General features: G+C 34.6%; 1 protein-coding gene across 1 annotated transcript in view; it reads left to right on the top strand.

Annotated features, from left to right (window-relative positions):
* Positions 1–18348, top strand: part of lrp1bb (low density lipoprotein receptor-related protein 1Bb) — a 359341-nt gene that overhangs the window by 180826 nt on the left and 160167 nt on the right. The window contains exons 8-15 of the mRNA XM_067410627.1: positions 1160–1346; positions 1722–1865; positions 4676–4912; positions 5079–5259; positions 11483–11702; positions 12904–13093; positions 15735–15857; positions 16198–16338. Of these exons, the coding sequence (XP_067266728.1) occupies positions 1160–1346; positions 1722–1865; positions 4676–4912; positions 5079–5259; positions 11483–11702; positions 12904–13093; positions 15735–15857; positions 16198–16338 (1423 nt within the window). The remainder of the gene's footprint in view (positions 1–1159; positions 1347–1721; positions 1866–4675; positions 4913–5078; positions 5260–11482; positions 11703–12903; positions 13094–15734; positions 15858–16197; positions 16339–18348) is intronic.

Genomic DNA, 18348 nt, shown 5'->3' on the forward strand with positions numbered 1-18348 from the left:
AGTTATCTATTTTAAATAAATGCCCTTCTTTTGAACTTTCTATTCATCAAAGAAAAGTGTTTCATGGTTTCCTAAAAAATATTAGGCATTGCAACTGTTTTCAACATTGATAATAATAAGAAATGTTTCCTGAGCACCAAATTAATTATCATAATAGAATGATTTCTGAAGGATCATGTGACACTGAAGACTGTAAGACAGTAATGGCTGCTGAAAATCCAGCTTTGCCATCACAGAAATTTAATTTTTTTCATATTACAATTAAAAAATAATAATAATAATAATAATAAATAAATAATAATAATATTTCACAGTATTTATGTTTTTACTTTATATTTTATCAAATAAATACAGCCTTGGTGAGCAAAAGAGACTTTTTTTTTTGTTATTATTGTACCGAACCCCAACCTTTCGAATAATTGACTTTATTTTTCATAGTTGTAACTTTACTTTTCTCAATCACTCAATCTCAAGGCCAAATCTCACAATGTGACTTTTTTCTCTTTTTTTAATTTGATCTTGATCTTATTTTTTTTCTATTTGTGAGGATACATACTTTCATGTAATATATATGAACACTGGAGTTTCCCAACTTGCCCTGGAGTAATGGCTGTATACCTGACTATAAATGAGAATAGCATAATATTTTATCTTCTGCAGTAAAAGAAAGCGAGTATGAATGATCTCCTTGGGTTTACGTGAAGCACAATGCACATTTTAATGTTTGTGTATTTGTGGGCCGAATTCACTGGTCCCAGTCTGCCCCTGTCACATAGACGTTGCTTGCAGAGGTAGCATGTAGGCTAGAATCACTGAACAGAATAGAGGTGTCCCCAGAGAAACACATACACTCTGGTCGACCCTGCCTGAACTTCCTGAACTGCCTGAATGCATATCAACACCATTCAGTTCACCTTCAGCTTATCTGGAAATCTGCACCCTTTATTCAGTAGTAAAGATTGTGGGTGTTACCAGGTCAAATTAAGTCTAATAACAGCTTTAGCTAATGGCTAATTTGACTGCTGAATCAAAGGGAAATATCAAGGACTGTATCTGTGCTGTTCTGCTTTTTGTTGAGCTTGTTGAGAATATTTACCTAGCTAAATAACTTCTTAGCCTTTGAATCAACCTGAAATAGTCAATGCTCCTTTTTTTCTAGGTGGCCCACCTGCATGGATTAGCTGTCTTTGAGGACTACTTGTATGCAACTCGCTCTGATCCCTCCAGTGGAGCAGTGGTAGACATCTTACGGATAAATCGCTTTAATGTCACAGACCCGGAGACGCTAACCAGCATAGGAAATGCAAAAACGATACGGGTTTACCACAAGCTCAGTCAACCAAAAGGTAAAGTATGAGTGGTAACACTTTATTTTAGTGTTCAATTATCACTTTTAACTAGATGCCTATTAGCTTGCATAATACTAGGATATTGGCTGTTTATTAGTACTTATAATAAAATAATTTTTACTTATAAAAAAAAAAAAAAAAAATTAAATATTAATTTGATCAAAATTTTTATTTTTTTGCAATGTTGAAAACATATTCCAATATTTATAATATTGTTATTTTAATAAATGATTGAGAATGTATTGTATTTTTAACATTCTTCAACATTAATAATACATTCTTCAGTAATACATTCTTCAACATTATATGTAACATGTATATGTAGATATGAATATGCTAATTGCGAATGTGACACCGGTGTCCTCTCCTCAGTCAAGGGCCATGCGTGTGAAGTTGACCCTTATGGTAAACCAGGAGGATGCTCGCACATCTGCCTTCTCAGCGGGAGCTACAAATCCCGGAGCTGCCGCTGTCGTACCGGATTCAGCCTGGGAAGTGATGGGCAGTCCTGCAAAAGTCAGTCCAACATAGCTTACTGCCTTTCTTTTGTTCATTGTTGCTGTTTTTCTGAAATAATAAGATTAATGATAATAATTAGGGCTGTGACATTTAACCCTGTAAGGCCTGATATATGATATAGTTGTGTGAAAAATCTTTTATTATTATTATTTTTATTTAAATAAAATTAATAAAACTGTTTATTGAACCTTTAAACAAAATCTAAAAAAGGTTTATGTATGAAGCTTTGTAGTTTTCACTGTGGGGTGCAAAACATGCAATACAATGTTTATTGAGAGGTTTACAGATAAACGTTCATCAAAGGCCTAATGCATCATATTTGATGTTCACGTTTTAACACATTTTTTCAATAAATTATTTATGGATAATCAAGTAAACCTATGTTGTTCTTCAAGTAAACCAGTAAGTGTTCTTCTTGAAATATTACTAATCATATACCTTTTTTTTTTTTTTTTTTAACATATACTTTATTCTTAAATCTTTCAGTAAAGATTTTACAGCAAAAAGACACATGAACCACAACCTGAAAGGGGACTTTTTTAGATGGATTCTAAAAGGCCTTTTACTTGAATATAAAATGTATAAACTATCAATTAGACAACAGAAGGCATGTAGTAGATCATGTCTACAGCAGGTTTTTCAGCAGAGTTTTGATCATGTTAATAATTCAGAAGCCTTAGAAATTTGCATATCAAATATGATACAGTGAAATTTATAGGTTAATGCAATCAGTTATTAAATAAAAAATTAATGCTGTCACATCATCCAAGTGAATGCTGCACACTGGTGGTGGGTGAGGAGAGTAAATTATGATTGTAAAGTGCTTTGGTTGTACAGTAGTACATAGTAATGCGCTATATAAATGCCTCATTCATTTCATATCAATTCTGTAATCCCTTATCATGTAATTACTATTTTTTTTTTTTTTTTTTTTTTTTTTTATTGATTGACAGCTCAAAAAATATATAAATTAGTTCTTTGCCAACAAAGTGAAGAAAAAAAAAATGTATTGAATGATTTGGTGAATTGGTGATGGAATATTTGTTTGTTTTATTTGATTCTCATCAGCTATCTAGAGCTGGAAAATGAAATGTGTGTGTTGTTACACTATTAAGTGAGAAGATTGAGCGGTTCTGCATTTGCGCCAGTCTTGGCACTGACTCCGATTGACAAAGATGGAGATGAACTTTTAAGAAGATTGGCCCACATGGTTGTGATGCTGTTTTATTGACTGCCTATAGAATGATTCATTACCGCCATTACTGCCATTTCCACTCTGTTTCCCCATACACAGATCCTCCTGATCAATGGACGTTTTACTTAGTTGACAATGAAAGCTATGGGTCAATTAATGGCCATCCTGAGTTAAGCATGAAGTGACTGCAATAATGAACAATACTTTGCATCCTAAGACGTTTCTGATTTATACCGCCACCCAGATGGTCTACTTCCTCTCACTTTCCATCAGAGGAGAAGCTATGCTAAATGACTGTCTTCATCCAATAGTCCCCGTATTGTTTGATATATAGGTCTCAAAGCACTTAATTGTCTTTAAGGTAGTGGAGCTCTTGCATTCAGAATGATAAATTGAAGTGATATTTGTGTGGTCTCACCAACACTGGTTTGGTCCTATGAGGAAAGAGGTTGATGTCCCTCTCTTTTCCCAGAATATTTTTCCTTTCCCATTGGCCTACCGCTTAAGAGATAGACTGGGCCACCCTTTGTGTTATGCCCACTGTGACTAGAGGTTAATTCATTTAAGCTTGTTACAAGCCCATGGATAACCTCAGCTTCTGTCGTGCGCCTGTGTTAATCTGACAACGGGAGATTTATTGTTTAAACAGAGTCCCAATGAACAAAAATATCATTGCTGGAGCTTGTCAAATGAATCCTCTCAATCAAGATAATTTTTGCCTGGGGATGTTAAGTGGGGCTGATTGCTCCATTCATTTCTGTAACTTAACACATCTGCCTGTGTTAGTATTGGGATTTGTAGATCTTCACACAACTGATGATTTATTTGGGCTGAAACTTAACAATTATACACTACTGGTCAAACATTTGGAATGTTTAATTATTTATTTATTTATTTATTTATTTATTTTAATGTTTTTGCAAGATGTCTCTTTCCAAAAATGCAGTAAATACAGCAGTATTGTAAAATATTATTACAATATCTATTTTGATATATTTTAAAATATAATTTATTCCTGTGATTACAAAGTTGCATTTTCAGCAGTTATTACTCCAGTCTTCAGTGTCACATGATCCTTCAGAAATCATTCTAATATACTGATTTGCTGCTCAATTATTATCATGGTACTTAAATATTAATAATCTTTCTTATTTCTTATTCCTTATTATCGATGTTGAAAACATTTGTGCTGCTAAATATTTTGAAGAAACCATGAAACACTACCATTCAAAAGGGTGGGGTAGGTAAAAAGGAAGAAAATGAATTATCTTATTCAGCAAGGATGTATTACATTTATCAAAAGTGGCAGTAAAGACATTTATAAAGTTACAGAAGACTTCCATTTCAAATAAATGCTATTCGTCAAAGAATGTATCATGGCTTCCAGAACATTTTAAGCAGCAAGAACTGTTCTCAACATTGATACTAATAAGAACCATTATTAATATTTAAGTACCAATAATAATTTATAATATCCGAGAAGCAAATCAGCATATTAGAATGATTTCTGTAGGATCATGTGACAAAAGCATTCAAAAGTCTTAAATATCCCAATCTTTTGAAAGGTATGGCATAAAAGGACTTACTACTCTTTCTATATGTGTCTTCACAGAACCCAAGAATGATCTTTTCCTCTTCTATGGAAAGGGAAGACCCGGGATAATCCGTGGTCTGGACATGAATGTGAAGTCAAGCAATGAGCACATGGTTCCTATTGAGGACTTGGTGAATCCAAGAGCTTTAGACTATCATGCTGAAACTGGAAACATTTACTTTGCTGACACTACAAGTTTTTTGATAGGACGGCAGAAAGTTGATGGAAGCAGTCGGGAAACAATTCTCAAAGATGGTAATTATTGTGATCATCTTGCTCTTATTCTTTTTCTACATACTAGTGTTGTTTTCAGTTTGTAAAGTTGCTACATTTTCTTACACGAATACCCTGTTTACACATGGAATTACTGGGATTCATGTAATGAACAAAATCATTTAAAGAATTGTGTGTGCTTTTACAGATCTTGATAATGTGGAGGGTATTTCAGTGGATTGGATTGGGAATAACCTGTACTGGACCAACGATGGCTACAGAAAAACCATCAGCGTGGCCAGGCTAGAACTGGCATCTGAAACCAGGAAGACTCTTCTGGAAGGAGACATGTCTCACCCTAGAGCCATAGTGGTGGATCCTCTCAATAGGTACAGTAGAAAGAAGAACCATTACACTCAAACACACACCTAAATACGGATGTATCATACAGTGATTTGAAACTTTAAAACATTCAACATTCATACACTGTGACATATGATTTGGATAGAAGCATTTGTTAAGTGACTGTTTATGTTGACTTTCATTTTATGAAACTAGCATGTATAAGGATGCATTGATATTTAAATTCTGGATGAAACCTGATAATAATATACATGTTATTGCTGGTAACCATGCCCATATTCTAAAATATTCACTAATGTTTAAAAGTTGAAGGTCAGTAAATGGTTCTTTTTTTTTTCCTTTTTTTTTGTTTAAGAAATGAACACTTTTATTCAACAAGGACACATTCAATTGATAAAAAGTGACAGTAACTATTTTAAACTATAACATATTTATATTTCAAATAATGCTGAAGTTTCCATCCAAGTATATCAATATTAAGCAGCTCAACTGTTTACAACATTGCTAAAAAATATTAATAAAAATGTTTCTTAAGCACCAAATCAACAAATTAGAATGATTTGTGAAGGATAATGTGATTTACATGCACTCAGAGGTCATGTACATGCGGTAACCCATTTTCTTTTATCGGAGTAAGGTCATAAATGGCTTTTTTAAATGTATTTATGATCAAACAAATGCAACCTTAGTGAGCATACAAGATTTTCAGAAACATTAGAGCTTACTGACCCCAAACATATATTGAATAGTGTAAAATTAAAACAATGAAAATCAGAACATTGAAAGACATGTGGTAGATTTTCCCCTACGCACCTGACTTAAATTTACCTGTTTACCTGGGGCGTCTCCTAATCGACACCCGAGCGTCTACTGGCAACACTCAATAATCCTGATCTTCCGGGGCGTCTCCTAAACCCAATGATATTTTGGTCAACGTCTTGACCCTTTTAAACCTAGTGCTCCCTAACTTGCTGCACCGCAATAACCAGATAGACTCCAGACTATGCCGTAGAATATGCTTTATCCACGGCAGGAGGACCCTGTATCAATCAAAGATAATCCCACCAGAAAGAAGAATACCACAGTTTATATAGGATAGGAGCATGACAAAGCATTCTGCAATATGATTGGTGCTTCATATGTCAAACCCTCATGTTACTATGTAAAGCAAGATCTGCCCAAATCATGTGTTTATTAGTTTGTTGGTTACTCAATATCATGGGGCTATTATATTTAGATGGTTGTCTAGCTGTCCCTAAGTGTCATTTCCACTTTTCTTATATTTGGACATGATTCAGACACACAATCAGATATTGATAAATAAAAAAAGCAATATTGATTCTTGACTGATATGTTTCCAAAATATCAGGCATCCATAAGCATGTTCTATGTTGTTATGATCATATTCCTTGTATTAATTAAAAAAAAAAATCTGGTTGAAATATGTTTGGAAATGGATTAAAAACGTGAATAATACAGCATTAGCAATCTGTGATGAAATGCTTTACTCACTTCCCACCTGCCCTGAAGGAACAGTCCTCATTCCAGTTAATGTACTAACATTTGTTTACACTGTATGGTTTCAGAGGCGATTGCAATTGTACATAGAGTAGTGAAGCATGTATTTGCCCATCCACGCATTCCTCCATCTGTACTGGTTTGTGTGTGCGTGCATGTGTACCAGTAAGCTGACATGGCACGGTCAGTAAAAAAGGTGAGTTTGATGGCCCAGAGCCAATCTCATTATCGCCCTCCCTGAGTGTGAGAGTAACTCATGAATCCTGAGGAGGTGCAGCCAGCCAAGGCTGAAGAAGCGAGATACTGCAACGAGGAAACAACCACTCTCGGCCCTCTCACATCCAATCACACAACCTGATCACTGTCTTTTTATCTGATTAAAAAGTACTCAAGTACCGAAATACTGATTGGTTGATGGTCATCAGATATTTTGGGCTAAACCACGTGGTATCTTAAGGGTGCTTTGAGTACTTTTAAATAATTTATTTTTAAATCTCTGTAAATAAACGGCTTATTTAAAAATGTGCACTTATCATTAAGTAATTAATACATGTTGGAATAGATTTTTGCCATCCTTAGTGAACCCAAGAGGTGTTGATTGCTGAATTATCTGAAGAGAGGGAAAGCAAATGCAGAATAGTTTCATTATTTCCAGACACAATGGGTTCATTAGCTCAGAGCCATAATTATATTCATTGCTCAGACCTCACGCTTGTACAATTTATGCGACTCTCTCTTGCATTTAATGAAGCTAATGTATCTTGAATGGCAGTGCTAACAATAAAATAAGCAATGGGCAATGACAGGAAGCTAGAAACCGTTCCTTTGTGAGTTTGTCAACAGATAATCACAAATAGGGTACGTTTGCACAAGTAACATGTAAAAACGCCAACTTATCTCCTAGTCACCACCACCGCGTGTCGTTCCCAATGGGATAACTTCAATGGTGTGGAAGCGATTAAAATCTGCATTAAAAGCATCGTCTGCTGAACTGCCAGCTCAGAGGATGTCATGCAGACTGCATGACTGCATTGAGAGTGGAAAGTTAAAGCTTTCTGGATCTAGCGCTCAGACAGGAAATGAGAAGCGCGCCTCTTCTGAGGTGCCATTGATGTGTCCTGTTTTGACAGGCAGTAAAAAAAAAAAAAAAAGATTCAGAGGAAAAAGACGTTGGTGGATGATGGAAATTTAGAGGAGATGTAAATTTTTGACCTCTCCAACAGGGCATCAGAGGATAGAGCACATGAACTTTGAACACTGGCCAAAATAGAGTGATACATGTACAGTACATCATACTTCAAAGCAAAGATATTTTTGTGGCTGTTTTTTTTTCTTTTTGAGAGCAGTGAGATAACTTGTCAAATTTATAAGTTGAGATAACGGAGTGAGACTTAAAATCTGATCATTTAATATTTTAACAATTTAATAGTTTTTACATCACTATACAAAATGATTAGAATAATATTATTTAAAAATATTTATTTATTTATTTTTTTCATTTCATTTGATCATTCGAATATGCATTCTTCATTGTAAATGTCAAATTCGGTTTTGTGTTAAATATCTTAATTATGACTGAACTGAATCAAAATGCTTTATTTCAAAATTTAGCCCTTATTTTAATAATCTCTAGTACAATTTTCGATCAAACAAATGCAAGTGGTGTGTGTAAAGGAACTGGAAGCAAGCAGAGTACAGGTGTTTCTAAAGCACATAGTGCCATCTACTGTTAAAAACTAAGTTCAGAATCGATTCGAGAGAGAATCGCGATACAGCGGGAAATATCAGAAATGCTCCAGATTCTTTGTATTGCAAATCAAGAATTGATGTATTGTCCCAGCCCTAGTGAGCATGAGTGTCATGAACTGCTCAGAGATGCAAAGGTTGAGGATCCAAATGCAGTGGTTAAAGGGTAATCCAAAGACGTAATCCAAAACAGGCAAAAGGTCAAAACACATGCAAACAATCCAAAACAAACACCAGGCAGGAAACTCGGGTTAACAGGGTAATCCAAGTGACAGGCAAACAAGGAAATCCAGAAAACAGGCAGGGGTCAAAACCGTGAAGCATATAATCAGGACCACTCAGAAATGCAGTTATGACACATACAAGACTTCGCAATGAGTGATTGAGTTAATCAGGTTTATATAGGCAGAGTTATCAAGGCTGATGGGCAACAGCTGAATGCAAAAAGTGTTATGGGAAATGTAGTTCATGAGGGAATGACAATAGTCTGATGTGGAGTGCCCTCTGGTGGCTATCGAGGGCACTCCCGCTGATGATTGTGACAATGAGATTTCTTTCAAAAACATTTAAAAAAAAAAAAACTAACTTTTTGAGAGCAGAGTGATCAATTTATAAGTTAATAGATAACAGTGATTTGAGTGAATCAAATTTGAGAATTTTATATTTAAAAAATAATAATTTAAATAAATCAATTTAAATTAAGATTTATCACATTATTATAAAAATATATTAGAATTATTTAATAATGTTTAATTATTTCAAAATATGATTATGTAATTTATTAATGTAATATATATTAAGTTAATATGCATTCTTCTACTTACATGGACAATTTGGTTTAAAGATATTTTTGGTAAAATATTTGGCAACACTTTAATTTAGGTCCAGTTCTCACTATTAACTAGTTGCTTATTAGCATGAATATTACTATGATACTGGCTGTTTATTAGTACTTATAAAGAACATATCAATGCCTTATTTTGCATGACCATATTCTAAACCCCTAATCCTATACCCAATACCTAAGCTTAACAACTACCTTATTATCTATTAATAAACAGTAATTAGGAGATTATTGAGGCAAAAGTCATAGGTAATAGTTTGTTAACAGTGAGAATTGGGCCCTAAACTAAAGTATGACCAAGTGTTTCACTTAAATATCTTAATAAGGACTGAATAGAATCAATCCTTTCTAACCCATTTTGCCATTATTTCAATAGTGCCGTTTTGACCGCGTTGTTTTGACCCACCTGTATGGGCTTATTTATAGTAATGGGGTTAGGGCCCATCATTAGGGGTTGGCCATCTATCAGGTGAGCAGGTGGCATGTTGATCTTTGTCTGGTCTGCTGGATGGGTTTTCCCCCCTGAAATAACACCCACCTGTCCTAATTTCTTTATCTCTCACCCCCATACAGTATACATCTCTGTTGATGCCACAAGCAGCCTGTGATAACATGATAAGAATGAACTTGCCCACCTCAGTAACTCTTTTCTTTCTTTTAGTATCTCAGGTTCAGTCATTTGGACTTTCACGATTTACGTCTCTGTCTGTCCATTTGTTTATTTATTTTTTTATTTTTTTAATGCTCACTTCATTGCTGTCCTATATTCCCGGAAGCAGACTTTCTAAACTGTGGTATTTTTAGCAGGTCAAAACTGATTTTGTAAACTCCTACCAGTTCATAGTGCATAAACTCCACAGTGTAATGAAGTCCTCATAGTCCTAGCTTGATGCTCCAGTTTAAAGGATTAATGAAGCCTTCAGTGTCTCTATCTATTTCTCTGTCTCTCGATTCTCACTTCCTCCCCTAAATGTGTTGTTTTTTTGTTTTTTTTTTGGTCTTTCTTCCTCTCACTCTCTGGCCGTTAGCTATTCCACATACGCTATTATTTGTACTCTATTCTTAAATGAATTCTGAAAAATCCTTAAAAAAAAAAGTATCATGGTTTCCATGAAAAATTGAGCAGCACAACCGTTTTCAGCTGTGATAATAATAATAGTTCTTGAGCAGCAAATCATCATTTTAGAGTTTACAAAATCCTCATCGAAAATAATAGAAAATAAACTGGTCGTGTTATATTTAAATTGATTTCCTAAAAATTGTGCTATATTAAATTATAAATATCACATATAACATTTTGTGAAGGTTAAAGACCTCTTTCACTGACCATTAGTTGAAAAAGAAAAAAAAGCAAACTATTTTTTAAGAGCCTCGGGCCCTGTTTTGTACTCTACTCATGGAAAATGCCATGTAATCTTTGCTCATTTCGGTTAGACCCTGCATGTTGTTACATTCGGAACAGTGCAGGATGAGACTTGGAGCATGCTGTTTGCCTTCTGAATAATTCATAGGGTCACGTAGCCAACACACTGGGACAGAGAGCGCTTGATTCGCCCTCTATCCAATTCTGTTTTATGTGGTGCACATGAAGCAAGGCTTCTATCATTGATGAGACAGAAAAGCTTGCGTTGACCGCTGAGTAGTACTCAGAGGCAACAAATCCCTTAAGCACACTTACTAGAGAAAGGATCATGTCGAAACGTTGACCCAATCACTTTTCAAATATCACTAACCCATTGAGGGTAACAGTTCATGTTGGCACAGGACCTTTAAGTATATCCACAACTATGAAAAGAAAATGTAAATGAGAGGACCAACCAGAGGGATGTCTTAATATGGATGGTGGTCTTGTTTTCTAGAATCTGTTTGTCCTTGGTATCACTTTAACTTGTTGGTTAACAGATTTATCTTCAGATCAAAATGATTTCCCTTAGGTGTGGTTTGCTGACTTTCCTTAAGCATATTTTGTTTATGTTTAGTGTACATTTTTTGACTCTGAGGCAATTTGTTTCAATCTGCTTCAGCTGTGCACTTCCTGTCTTAGCGAATAAGTTGTGATTGATATTCATGCCTGCTTCAAAAGTAAAAACAAGAGCTATTTTTCATGGTATACACTGACTGTTTTGGGGTTTTGGTTGCAGTTGGATGTACTGGACAGATTGGGAAGAGGATGAGGTGAACGACAGCATTGGGAGAATAGAGAAAGCCTGGATGGATGGATCCAACAGGGACATATTTGTCACATCTAACATGCTGTGGCCCAATGGACTCACCCTGGACCATGGAACCAGTACCATGTACTGGTGTGATGCCTATTATGATCACATTGAGAGAATCTACCTCAATGGCACTGGGAGAATGGTGAGTGAAATGTTGCTTTTTCATAGCTTGAATTTATTTAGTTAATTTTCACAGACTTTTTCAGACATCTCTCGTAAAATGTCTTGTAATTTAATATTAAAGGATTAGTTCACTTCACAATTAAAATTTCCTGATCATTTACTCACCCCATGTCATAAATAAATCAAGGTTTTTGAGGAAAACATTCCAGAATTTTTCTCGATTCCTCGACTGGGATCGGGTAGAGCCGTTTGAAGCTGCGCTGAAACTGCAATTTGGACCTTGAACCCATTGTACCCCAGTGAAGTCCACTATATGGAGAAACATCCTGGAATGTTTTCCTCAAAAACCTTAATTTCTTTTTGAATGAAGAAAGAAAGACATGAACATCTTGGATGACATGGGGGTAAGTAAATTATCAGGAAATTTGAATTCTGAAGTGAACTAATCCTTTTAAAAACCAGTTAACAAATTAGACAGACCTTCCTAAAGCCTTGAAAAGAATTAGCATTTAGCTTAGGTTCCCTCCTAATTTAATTGAAAAGTCTTTTCTGTTTTGTTCTACAACATATATTATCCACAGTCATACCTCAAATGTGAATTCTTTAGTTGCTAATAAGGACTACAACTTCAATGCTCATGTTTGCTAATAAGGACTACAACTCATCAATTAATCAATCATGTAAACTCATATTTTTAAAGCACACAGTGATTTCAAAATCTACATTTGAGGTCTGACTGTGCATTGTTAATGTTTCTGCACAGAATGGGAAAGTCACTTCAAGTAATGTTGACCACAGACTTTATTTCACTTAGATCGAAAACCACTTTATGAAAACCTATTAGAAATTCCTGAGGGAACCCATGGCAAATTAGACTTCTGGATAGGCCCACGAATTGACGTCATGACTGAACAGCTCTATTATTGAGACAAACTTTGACAGAATAACAAGCTATAAAATGTATGAATGCATAACTTGGATAATTTGGTCTTACAAGAATGAATTTAATGTGAAATGAAAGTGCAGGTTGAGAGTTTGCTGGCATACCTTATCTTTGAAGCCTTGAAACATTGTTGAGATCTCTCTTTAAACTTTTCATCCATTCAAGTTCATCTATCAAACCGTTCGATATTAAAGAGAAAAAAAAAAAAAGGTTTATCCTCTACCACAGTTGTCACAACATTACATGGTAATATATATTTTCTTGCTATTCACTGTAGGTTGTGTACAGTGGCAGGGAACTCAATCACCCATTTGGGATTGCACAGTACCAAAATTCCATCTTTTGGACAGAATATATGAACGCCTCCATCTTCCAGCTGGATCTGGTCTCTGGTGAAGTCACTCTGCTGAGAAGTGAAAGACCTCCTCTGTTTGGGCTCCGAGTATTTGATGCGCAAAGCCAGCTGGGTAAAGGCACTTTAACTCTAAAAGAAAACTTAAAGATTACAAAATGACACATTTTTCATCTTCTTTTAAATAGTATTTTAAAGAGTAATCGTCAGAAATTTTCTTTTTTCTTTTTAATTCATACAGGTAAGTTGGAATTTAAATTGAATTGGCTACAACAAGAGGAATTTGATTTGCAGTGACAGGAAGATAAATTTACTGTATTGAAATTCCAAGAAATTCATCTAATTTTGTTTGTTGGCAGAGCCGGTATCTTCAAATGTAAGGTCACCATCTTGTAAGCCTGACTCATGGTGGTTCCATTTTGATGTAATTTATAGTATATTACAGCATTCTGGGAAATTAATTGTTTTTCCACTGTGGCAAAAAAAGTTAATTTATTAATAAACATTACTGTTCAAAAGTTTGGGCTCAGTAAGATATTTTTATTTAGTTATTTATTTATTTATGTTAAATTAAAACTGAGTAAATCTGGTAACACTTTATTTTAGGGTCTTTAAACTAGTTGCTTATTAGCATGCATATTACTAGAATATTGGCTGTTTATTAGTAATTATTAAGCACATATTATTTATTTATTCTGCATGACCTTATTTGACATTCTTAATCCTACCCAATATCTAAACGTATATATATATATATATATATATATATATATATATATATATATATATATATATATATATATATATATATATATATATATATATGTATTAGGGGTGGGCGATATGACCAAAATTTTATATCACAAAAATAAATAAATAAAAAATAAAATAATAATAATAATAATAATTTTATTTCATGATATGCATCATGATAGTTCTTTTTTATTTAAATAAGGTTTTTATGATATCAAAATATTTGAAATTTCATAATTCTCATCACCAAAAATATCACAAAAAAAATGTAATTGTAAGCAATAGAACAAAGACAGAAATAAAATAGACCTACCTGAAAATAAATTAGAAATACTAGCCTACAAAAATTGTATAAAGTAATTAAATGTACAAAAAACGTCTCGGTTACGTATGTAACCCTCGTTCCCTGAAGGAGGGAACGGAGACGTACGTCCCAATTCGTCGGTCACTACTGACGTATGTCGAACGTGACCGACTGAAAGGGAACACTGCATAGTCTTCACTGTGTAAATTAAATATACATCTATAAAGTTACAAAAGTAATTAAGCAACAGGTATGTAGGCTGCTGTCACTTTAAGACTGAATGCACTGTGTGTTTGTGTGTGTGTGTGTGTGTGTGAGTGTTTAATCAAATAAATGAGGCCTTAGTAATCAGAAGAGTATATTAAAAAAATCAAAAAAATATTTTAAGAATATTAAAAAATCTTATTGACCCCAAACGTTCCAGATATTGTTAAATTTATTCTTGAATGTTACACAACTTTGGTGTATAATGGTTTAATATTATCAAATTGTTATATGCATGAATTGAATACACAAAAGAATCTGGAGGAAAAATGAATCACATATTACATGGACTAGTGCATTCTTTCAGAAAATTCATAATAAGTTACTTTTTTTTTTTACACACAGCAAAGCTATTACAGATTTTCATGGCTTTAACTTTGATTAGCATAGACCCAACTGCAGAGCAGGAGCCGTACTGTTGAGTGGGTGGGTTTAATCTGGTGAAGTGGGGGCTAAAGCTCTGTTTAGAATGTTTAACTCTGTGGATGTCTGAGGCAAGGAGGGTTGATTACTGTCATCCTCCCTCATAAGTGCCAGTCACAACACGCAGAGGGAGGGACGCTACTCAGCGGGGCCCTCGCGCAAGCAGACAAGCAGCACAAGAGAACGCAGGAGTGTGTTTGGCTCCCACATGTTTCATCTCTTACTTACCTGAGGGCGGTGCGTTTTTAGGAGAGCAGACAGTGCGCCGCATGTCAGAAAGACTCACTCTTTTGAGAAAGATAACGAAGGCAGCTGGGACCAGTAGACTCATATCATGTTTTAAATATTCTCATCTTGACATCCAGCTTACAACACTCTTAACACCGAGATTTGTGGCCGGTGAGGGTGGGGGAGTCCCGTTATGTCATGTATGCATTACCTACCCCCGAAATATGGGCTTTTTGACAGTCTACATTCTTAGCAGAAGAGAAATTTCTTCAAAACGCTTGCCAGGAAAAAGATTAATTGTATTTCCACTCTTTGGAGTACCACAGATTGGCCATTACAAAGCAGTTTTTATCTCATTGGCTCAGGCAATGCCTTTCAACCCCTCTCTAAATGAAACCCTATTATTGTCCCCATGCCTCAACTTAATAAGTGACAGTTTTCTCACAAAACTGTGTTTTTCTCCTCTCCTCCCCTTTCGTAGGTGTCATTGCCCACACAACGAATTATGTCTGTGAAAGGAAAAAGAGTGTCAAATGGCTCTCTTCTCCAATGTTTCCCATAATTTACTTGACGTGTGATTAAAAATAATGCCCCGTGTACCACCTGCATCCCAGAAGAGCAGGAAATTGGTTCTGAGTGGGCAGTGAAGAAGAACTTTATGTTCTCTATTTCAAGGAGAGACATTGCTAAAAGCTATAAAGGAATGAACACATAAACAGCTGTCCTGCCAGTGGGAAAGAAGATTTGTAGATATCTGTTGTTTAGTCCTATGTTTGTTTTTTAGGTGACAATGCCTGCCGGGTGAATTATGGTGGTTGTGGTACCCTCTGTTTGGCCGTCCCAGGAGGCAGAGTGTGCGCATGTGCCGACAAACAGCACCTGGACAAGAACAATGTCACATGCTCTGGTAGGCTTTTTTTTTATTTATTTATTTTTTTTTATAAATATTATTCCCTTAGAAATAAAAAAATGGAGGACTAGGAGAGCCACTTAAATCTCTAAAAATCTTCTATTTGTCATGTTGCAATGCTGTAATAAAGAGAAAAGTAACACGCTTGACTTATTTGAAAAAGTAACACAAGTATAATGGTGTAAATTAAAAAAAAAAAAACAATCTGTTACTTTACTCGTAATCTCACCCTCAGATGCCACATCAACCCAATGTTTGACTTTATTTTCCTTGAAGGTCTTCCCCTACAAATCAGTTTTGCTTTTGTTTTGTTTTGTTTTGTTTTTTTCTCCTGAAGACTCTGCAGGCCAAGAGGAGCCCCAGCAGTGCAGAAATGATGAGTTTCAGTGCAGGAACTGGCGTTGCATTCGAGCCAATTGGATTTGTGATGGAGATGATGACTGTTTAGATGGCAGTGATGAGGAGGCCCACATATGCTGTATGTACCTTGTTTTCTTCCTCCCTGACTGGGACGTATAATCCCTGATGTGCCTGTTATTCTGAGCCATCAAACCACTGTGGCCTCAAGCTGTGTCATTTAGCATGCACACAGTGTCATATATTTCTGTGATGTTTCACTAAAATACAGAAATTTTCATTCTGTACAGGTATCATCCATTTTATACCAACCTAGTAACAAGATAAACACTGCAACAATATCACAATATTAATTTACTGTATATATTTGTTTTAAAATGTTTCTTATGCTCACCAAGGCTGCGTTTATTTGATCAGTAATATTGTGAAATATTATTACAATTTAAAATAAGTGTTTTCTATTATTAAAATATAATTTATTTTTGTTATGGCAAAGCTGAATTTTCGGCATCATTACTCCAGTCTTCAGTGTTGCATGATCCTTCAAAAATCATTCTAATATTCTGATTTGGTGTTCAAATTAAATTTATTATTGGCAATGTTGAAAACAGTTGTGATGCTTAATATTTTTGTGGAAACCGTGAAACTTAATGGTAGTGTGGTACTGCCCTGAAATTTTGAATGGTAGTGTGAAAGTGAAAGATGTGTATATATAAAATGTATATATGTGACCCTGGACCACAAAACCAGTCTTAAGTCACACAATATATTTGTAGCAATAGCCAACAATACATTGTCTGGGTCAAAATTATTTATTTTCTTTTATGCCAAAAAACGACGAAGGATATTAGGATTAGGATATTAAGTAAAGATCATGTTCCATGAAGATATTTTTAAAATTTTCTACCGTAAATATATCAAATATTTATTTTTGTGAGTGGATATGCATTGCTAAGGACGTAATTTGCACATCTTTAAAGATGATTTTCTCAATTTTTTTTTTTTTTTTTTTTTTGCATCCTCAGATTCAAGATTTTCAAATAGTTGTATCTCGGCCAAATATTGTCATATTGTAACAAAACCATACATCAATAGAAAGCTTATTTGGTAACACTTTTTTTACAAAGTAAATGTTGAAATTAACATTAACAAAGATTAACTAAGGCTGTATATGTGCACTTTATTATTACTTCATGTTAACTAATGAACCTTATTGTAAAGTGTTACTGCTTATTTATTATATATGTGTAAATCTCAATTTCAGAAAATTGACCCTTATGACTGGGTTTTGTGGTCCAGGGTCACATATAAATAGAGGTGACAAGAAAAATGAAGTGACAAGAAAAACATGAAATTAGCAAAGGTATACATGAAAGTATATAAGGTATAGTGTATACATTGTTCCAATATACAGTTTAGTGGTTGTTATGCAAAAAATATTAAAATTCACAATGCCCCAAATTTAGAGCTATACAATAATTAAATGTATACGCTAATAAAATATATACTCTAGCTTGAATTGCAATGGATAAAAACATTGAAATATGAACAGTTTATTTGCATGTAATTTGTTGAAAATTAACAAGTTGCTAATTGACATCTGCAATTGAAAAACGACTGCAATATCAATGCCAGTATCAGAATATTCTCCTATGCACTGCATCCCACTGCACAATCAGCTCACGAGCTAATCGATAAGATAAGCACCATGTTAAAACGTTGGGGGCTGAGTCATTTTTCACTATGAGAAATACTTTAACGTGATGTTCTGCCAGAATTATCAGAATTGCAAAATCAATTTTCTGCTCTGCTGGGATGTCCTATAGTTTAATACGCCTGAAACTTTATTGCCTGATCCCACTTGAATCCGGTTTTCCATTTCATCTGTTACTCATTGTCTGTTGGGTATGCGTTGAGTATCCAGGGTTGTGAGTAATGGAAGGCTCTGTTATTAAATAGAGCAAATAGTAGAGGAAAACACAGGCAGTACTTTAAATAAACTCAAATGCCTGAGGGCAAATGCATATTTTTGAGATAAATGTGAAGCTAGCTCAGGAGAATAGATGAATAGCACAATGAAAAGTGCTGTGTCAAAACAAAAGTAGAGTATTATGCATATGAAGTCACTTAT

Source organism: Chanodichthys erythropterus, chromosome 14 (assembly GCF_024489055.1).
Source record: "Chanodichthys erythropterus isolate Z2021 chromosome 14, ASM2448905v1, whole genome shotgun sequence".
NCBI classification, from domain to species: domain Eukaryota; kingdom Metazoa; phylum Chordata; class Actinopteri; order Cypriniformes; family Xenocyprididae; genus Chanodichthys; species Chanodichthys erythropterus.